At 41.8% G+C, this 7,896-nt stretch overlaps 1 protein-coding gene and 1 pseudogene across 1 annotated transcript; both read right to left on the minus strand.

Moving 5' to 3' along the window:
• Positions 1–4,319: 4,319 nt before the first annotated feature.
• On the minus strand, positions 4,320–5,228 carry LOC136488700 (uncharacterized; annotated as a pseudogene).
• Positions 5,229–5,285: 57 nt separating this feature from the next.
• Positions 5,286–5,933, minus strand: LOC136488701 (uncharacterized). Its single transcript, XM_066485540.1, has one exon. The coding sequence runs from the start codon at positions 5,931–5,933 to the stop codon at positions 5,286–5,288; it is 648 nt and encodes a 215-aa protein (XP_066341637.1).
• Positions 5,934–7,896: the final 1,963 nt, after the last annotated feature.

Here is a 7,896-nt window from a genome sequence, read left to right on the forward strand (position 1 = left end):
CTGGTGCTGCTTGGCTCTGCCTGCCCGGCTCCGTGTGTCCGTGGTGTACAACTCGGAACTAACGGCCGGAATGTATGTGTGTGAGCTATCCTTGTCCGGTTGTCCCGGCCTCCTGTCTTCTGCGTTTTTCATATGCACGTACTACCATTTATTCATGCAAGGGCAAGGACCATACTACGGGAGATCCGCGAAATATGTGATCATTTATTCATTTTGATTTCATACCTTTGTCGTGATCAGCTCAGCTGCCATGTGCTTTTTTTGTTTCTTCAAAGGTGTACATATTTTAATTTATTTATTTACTCATCGGCATACGAGACAACGAGCAGCAGTCCTTGTGTTAAGAAAATGCATGAGTGACTCTACTTTTTTTGGCTAGGAAATTAAAGACAGAGCAAGTTTAGCATAGCTCTAGCTTAATTTCCAACAAAAACCATATTCTTACTAGGTGCTTGAAATTACCTGCTATGAACCATGTATAAAGAAAAAAACCAAATGTCTCTTTATTTGCATATATCAATAAATTATTACTCTTGGGCCGTGTCGTGCCGACAATGCACGAATGTGTTTCGAATCGAGACCTCTAGACACGTGAGACATGACAAGTCTTTGCTTTGATCCGAGAACGGCTCGCGGCACGTTTTTGTCTCATGTTGGCCTAAGTTCAACTCTCAAAATATCTTTATTAGTTTTATTTGTCAGCTCATGACACACAAAATATATTTTGCTCGTAGATTTTTCATGAAAGTTCTAATAATTTTTATATCCATTCAAGAATTATAATTAGATGAGAGCAAGGACGGCAACCGGACGGATGTCAGGTTGGGTTTAGTCTCCCTACACACCCACTTGACACCCGAACTCAAAACCCAAAACCACCTCAAACACCGTTTTGGATAATATTCCACCCCACCACCAAACCCGGTGGATCTCCAATAGCCGTCCCGAAACCTAAACATTGTATGGCAATATAATAAGTGCAACATAGAATTTTGGCAACACACACACACACACATATATATATATATATATATATATGCACGGTAAGGCACAGAATAACTTATATTCTATAGCCACCTTGATTTACGATAATATTTGTACTAATTTACGATAATAACAATACACATTTACAATACATGGGTTACTATAATTCAAGATGATACTTACCATAATGTTATACTAAATCACTTATGAGGGAGTTACCATAATCTCGTAAATTAGTATAGTAATTATCGTAACTCAAAGTGGCCACAGAATAACTTATTCGGTGGCCAGCTACAAAACAGTACATGTGTGTGTACGCCTGCAGCAGCTCGCCGAGCTTGCCGATGATGCTGCCCACTGCCCCGGCCACAAGATCCATACCGACGCCAGGATGGAAGATTGGTGAGGTTGAAGACCAAGAGAGATTCCGCACTTGCTGAAGCTATGGGATGAAGAGTAGAGAGACGTGAGTAATTATTGGTGCAGTGCAGTAGAGACGGTTGCGATATATGTCACCTTGCTTGCTTGGAGAGGAGGAAAGCAGAGCTAGGAGAGCAAGCCTATCTTTAAAGGGTCCAATAGCAAACGCTGGTTTGATTGGTCAATACTTATTTTTCTAGAAAAAACCTTCTACTCCATTCGTTTCAAATTATAAGTCACTTTAACTTTTTTAGTACATTCATTTTGCATGCTTTCCTCTGTTGTAATTGAAGATGGCTTCATCCACCTATGAAGTACTCCCTCCGTCTCCAAATGAATGCAATCATGAGAAACGTGCTTGTCAAACTAGTTTAATTTTGACTAAGTTTATAGTAAATAATATATATATATATATATATATATATATATATATATAGTAGCCGGCTACAAAAATAAGTTATTCTGTAGCCACCTCTATTTACGATAATTTTATATACTAATTTACGATAATGTCAATACATATTTACGATAGTTGGGTTACTATAACACATGGAGATATTTACCATAACGTTATAGTAAATCACTTAGTAAGGAGTTACTATAATCTCATAAATTAACATAGTAATTATCGTAACTCAAAGTGGCTACAGAATAAGTTATTTTGTAGCCAGCTACATGGTAGTATATATATATATATATATATATATATATATATAAAAGCAAGAAGCAAGAGCCAACAAAGGACACAAATTTCCACGACTCAACTTATAAACAATTTATTAATAAAAAGATATAATAAGTTTTGATTCAAAATGATCTATTATGGGCCTTTATTGAGAATCCATGGGTGGAACCCAAAACCCAAAACCGAACCCAATAAACTTTGGATCCATGACTCCGATATCCCAGTACCCACACCTGCTAGATCCAAAATCCATGGGGCCTGACCCAAAATTGTCTCACTGTCATCCCTAGATTAGAGATAGTATAATAAATACTAGAAAATTGCATTGTAGTTTTGTAGCTACGTGCTATTTTCATATTGTGCCGGTCTAAGCACGACCTAAAATGTGAGTCAGGACGTGCAACTACCCAATACCCATGGCAATCCCAGCCGTCAAAGCTTGGCCCCCACCATCACATATATTAGGCTGACTAAACCTGAACAAAAATCAAGAACAATATTGTTTTGAGCAAAAATCAAGACACTATTTGGTGGGTACAAATTGAATTGATGCCCAATGCTCCGGTGTGAAGTCTCTCTCATGCAACAAAAAGTGTCAGTCTTGTTTACACTTGAGCAAATCTTGTCTGGTTTTTTTTTAAATGACAGGGCGGCCCACCAGGCTGGGCCCAGCCTGCCCTTGCCTCGTTTGGGTGTAGAATGTAGTAGGCCCAAAAATAACTGCTTTTGTTGGCCTGGTCCGAACCTAGTCCAGCCCGAAGTGGATTTCTTCGCCGTGTTTCAAAACGAACTAATTAACTTCCAAAAACTCTGCATTCACAGAGTGCATATTCCAAGCGGAATTTCTATCCATCATCCGGGTGATGGATATTTGTGTTTTCATCCACCGTTAGTTGGTTGCCGTTTGTGTATTGTGGGCTTAATTTCATCTGTTATTGTGTCCCATTTGTATTTGTATGTCACTTTTAATTTTCAGTCTGCAGTCATCTTCGTCTTCTATTTTCAGTGTGTGGTCAGAGAATCCAAATGGACCACGTGGATATTTATGTTTTCAGTCTGCAGCGGGCATGAGATCTCGGCCTGGCTGGCAGGCCGGCCTTGGCTCCCGCCGCTCAAGCTTGCGTGTGCTGTTCATGCCGTCTCGCGCCGCGCCACCCGCGTGAAAAGGCTGGCTGGTGCCTTGTGCCGTTGTGCGTTCATGCTCCGGCACGGGAAATTGGCGACTGGCGAACGGGAACAGGAGCGTGTTCGGGCGTGAGGGGTGACCGATGCTTCTTTTGAGATCTAACTGAGTGGTTGGTCCCCCTGCTCTACAGATGACGTGTTCAATTATGATTGGCTCAAAAAGTGGATGATAACTGTATCAATTATCAACGGGTGATGAGTAGTCACTATTCCAAAAGTTCAATTTGCAATCTTAAAGTCCAGTCCAGGCTTTCTTCTTTATCTTTACTAATACTAGGTAAATGCCCGTACAATGCAACGGGAACACATAATACTACAATAATATATGTATAAGCATATGTTATACTATAATCTAAAATAAATACTACAATCGTGATGTTCCAATCAATATTACATAAATCTTTAAAAAAGATAGATAGTTAAAATATAACTCTAAATTTGAATGCGAAACTAAAACATCAACTTCAATTGTGTAAGAACCTATCGCATCACTTCATACCTACGATACATGAAAGACAAGCGTGTACTTCTTTAGGAATTAAAATTTGTCTTGAATTTCCTTTGTATATCAATAGAGATTCACGAAGCATGCTCACATGCACCAGCAGTAATACGTGTACTCACTAAGGTAGCCGCAGCTGTTGGAATGACTTTTTTTCGTCAGTATACATGTTATCCGTTTTTTTTCTATTGCAACACACGAGCATTCACCTTAATTATAACAAGTTTGTGTTTCATAATACATGTTTTACAATATATTATACAATTAAGAATCTAATCTCTCAATAGTTCGACCAGGAGAATGTGCTTTGCATGGGCACCATGCTGTAGCTGGTCATCAATCAAAGATGTTCTAAAAGATTTTCAAGTCCAAGATGCGGCGTCTGACTTCTTGTAGCTGAAGCATGCAGATGGCTCACGCTGTAGTTAGAAGTATCCTGCATATTTGTTGTTTGTTAGTTTTTAAAGTTAAAGTACTATTGATTATCTAAAAAAATATGTATTGACGTGCATGCATTACCTCTTTTATGGAGTTAGAACATCTTTATATATGATATTCTTTGTGAATATATTCTTTGTCGGTTTCTTCTTCCCGTTCCCTTTTCCTTTCCCCTTGTTCACGTCCTTCTCAACACATGGTTAGGATCCTAATATTCGATCTTGCAGTAGCTCTTGATAGCGCCACATACAATTGGCCATGCGAGAACACTAGTTCCGGCAAGTATACCCCGACTTTAGGGATAGTCTGGCTCTGCGCCTTGTTAACGGTCATCGCGAAGCTGAGCCGAATAGGGAACTACTTTCGCTTAAATTGGAAAGGGAACATCTCATCGTCTGACGGGCATAAGGGTATACGAGGCAGAAAACCCCGCTTTCCAGCATGTTGTCCTAACACAATTTCTGCGTCTATGGTATTCTTTTGGAACCCCTGTATGATAAGCTTGGTACCAGTACAAAGTCCGTTCGCAGGGTCAATGTTCCTAAGCAATATGACCGGACAACCAATCTTCAGCTTCAACACATGTGGAGGTAGACCATTGGGTGTCAAAGTGTTAAGGAATTCCTCAGGGTAGTAGTTGTGCGGATCATCCACCGCACAGTCAAAGCTATGGTACACCATCTCATCCCCGTGGAAATGACCTATCATCTTAATATTAATCATATCAACCTAGTCGTTCCACGTAGATAAGATCGCTCGAGAAGTGATATAATCTTTGCTTGACATATTCGCATTGAGATTAGGGAATATGCAGTCAATTAGAGTATCAAGATCACTATCTTCCCTGGTGTGTGGTATGCTTATATCATGAGGAAGATAGATTTCATCATCAACAGTCGCCTCTTTAGATCCTCCACCGACACGCAACAAGTATTCTGCAAACCATGGGTCACTCTTTGCCCTCATGTTGCGCACCAGTTTTAGATGTCGCATGGAATCCCAAAGGTACGACATCTACAGCGAGGCATCGACCACCTGAGCCCTCGACCCTCTCTGAACAACGAGAAGAACCTATCTGAAATCTCCACTGAACACCATAGTCTTCCCTCCGAACGGCAGCTCTGGTTGGTCCATTATATCATGGAGACTGTTGTCCAGCGCCTCGACAGACTGCCTCTTTGTCATGCTAGCCTCGTCCCAAATAATGAGAGATGATGCTCGAAGCAGCTTGGCAGTACCACTTTGTTTCATGAAGGTGCAAAAAGCCCCATTATCAATGGTGAGGGGAATCTTGAAGCGCGAGTGGGCGGTTCTACCACCAGACATTATTGAGGCTGCGACACTAGATGTAGCTGTTGCCACATCAATCTTTTTCTGACTACGTATAGTAGCGAGAAGTGCTCTATATAGATAAGTCTTTCCGGTCCCGCCAGGACCATCTACAAAGATGAGACCCCCGTGTTTGATATCAACCAAGGACATAATCTCATCGTATGCAGCCCGCTGCTCCTCATTAAGGGTGTCTGATAGAGCCACATCATCCTCGTTAGCCTCAATGCTAGTCTCCTCAAAAATCTCTCTAGGAATATCACACGAGGCATCATATGTGTCGTCGATATCAGCAAGTGGCATTGATTGTAGCAATTTTCGAATATCTATGAGGACCATCTGCTCCACCATGAAGGTGGATTGATTATTACATTTGTAGTCCTCCGACATTGCCCCCTTGTGTTTCTCCCATAGTCCAAACACATCACTGGGCTCACAAAATACCAATATTGTTGCAAAGAGCCTTCGTAGCGCATATGTCATCATCCAATCGGTTGCCTCAACAAGGCTCTCGTTTAATGTGTTGTCCTCTTTGATTAGGCCCATTCTTTCTGCAACTTCACGAAAGGTCGGTAGGATTTTGCATTCCACAGTCCTTAGACACTCAAAGGAGGTTGCACTTGCCACTTGGTTCAGGAGAACCCTAAGATAGTAACGCTCCCCCTCGGCTGGATTGGTAGACATGATTCTTCCAATCTGTCATAATGTGTCATGACGTACCCTATTTTGCCAAACTTTGCCCTATGCTTGCCATGTATAGAACTCAGGAAAGTCTTGGTACAATATACCTTGAGCTGTTCCATCTGTCCTGTTCTTCTCGAAGTACGTTGTAAGCATTGACTTGTCAGCACTTGGACGATCAAGCACTCATCGAATCCCCTAGCGCCGGTGAAATGACACCATGTGCATGTCTAGAAGATGTAGCTGTAAGGACAAAACGACAGGGTACCTATCACTCAAATCAAACCCATATATCCTCCACAAGGCTTCTAGGGGGGTTACCCATCTAGCATCTTTGTACTGCTTGATCTCATCAACGTTCCCTTCACTATCCTCCTATTTATCCTCTCTCATAGCCATAGACGCCCGGTCATGACCCTTGTAAATGTACTTAAACAAATACTTGACTGCCTTGATGCTCCCACATGAATCAACATTGATGTGGCAGTTGAACAGATGGAGGAGATACGGGTTGTAAGGCACGACCCATCTATTATCAAGCTCATGTCCGTAAACTTTTTCTATTCGGCCATCTTCACGCCGTCTGTAAACTGGATATGAATCCTTGCCCTGTACTATGACATCATAGAAAGGTCTAGGATAACGGTTCTTGCAGGAATCATGACCCTTTGTGCATGGACAATCGCGATTAAGCACTCCGCAAGGGCCATGCATCATATGTTTGGTAACCATCTTGTACAAGACTGGGTACTTCTTGTTCAGGAGGTCAGCTGAGATGAGGCGATCATACTGCTCTGGACACGGGATCTTGTACTTCCTATCCATGATTAGCAAAAAATGTGCATGCGGTAGATCCCTTTTCTAGAACTCCACAACATAAACATGTGCTCAGATCTTTCCAAGGATATCCTTTTTTAGTAGCCTATCCTTCAACTCTTGTAGTTTTGCTCTAAAGACCCAAACAATGAGATCTAGACGATCCTGTGGCGTCTACCCAGGGTAGAGTTTGCGCTTGATGTCATCCAGTTTGGGTTACATGTCATAGTGAGGAAGAAGTTTGGTTTACCAAACCTCTATACCAGAGCCATGGCATCCATGTACCGACGCCTGATGTCACGTTGGCCTCCAATAAACGATGAAGGCATCACTGTCTGCTTTCCAATAGCTTCTGCTCTACCTTCACCAGCATATAGGCTATCAACCAATCCTTGGTAGAGGTCAACCCTAATATCTTCTTGGTGGTTGCGTATATAATCTAATCGAGAACTCTCGATCTTGATGTACGTGACAACTACAAACTGTTGGAACAGACGCTTGCCGTATAGTATGGGGTTAAATATTCCTGGATGCACCTGAAACTTGTAGCAGTAGTAGTCATGCACAGACACGCGTAGTGTGGTAGAACCGCCCGAAATAACGCACTTACGGAGGCGCTCGTCTACCACTAGACACTAAGCACCCCGAGAGCGAGCTACATCAGGCGGATTCCGTCTAGCACACCCCAAGGGAGAGCCCGAATAATCCACATTTTTCCCGTAGGATCCAATAATGAGTACGAGTTTACATTACTTAGTCCATTTCATACATCCAGAGTTCTCAGAAAATATATTATTACAGTACCAAGTTCAGAGTGCGAAAATTTAACAGCGGAATGAAAAGAAACATCTATCGA

The sequence above is a fragment of the Miscanthus floridulus genome, chromosome 10 (assembly GCF_019320115.1).
Source record: "Miscanthus floridulus cultivar M001 chromosome 10, ASM1932011v1, whole genome shotgun sequence".
Classification (NCBI taxonomy): domain Eukaryota; kingdom Viridiplantae; phylum Streptophyta; class Magnoliopsida; order Poales; family Poaceae; genus Miscanthus; species Miscanthus floridulus.

Bases quoted from the DNA above. Each gene is read 5' to 3' on its own strand.
- LOC136488701 (XM_066485540.1), bottom strand. From the start codon at position 5,933: ATGTCGGAGGACTACAAATGTAATAATCAATCCACCTTCATGGTGGAG.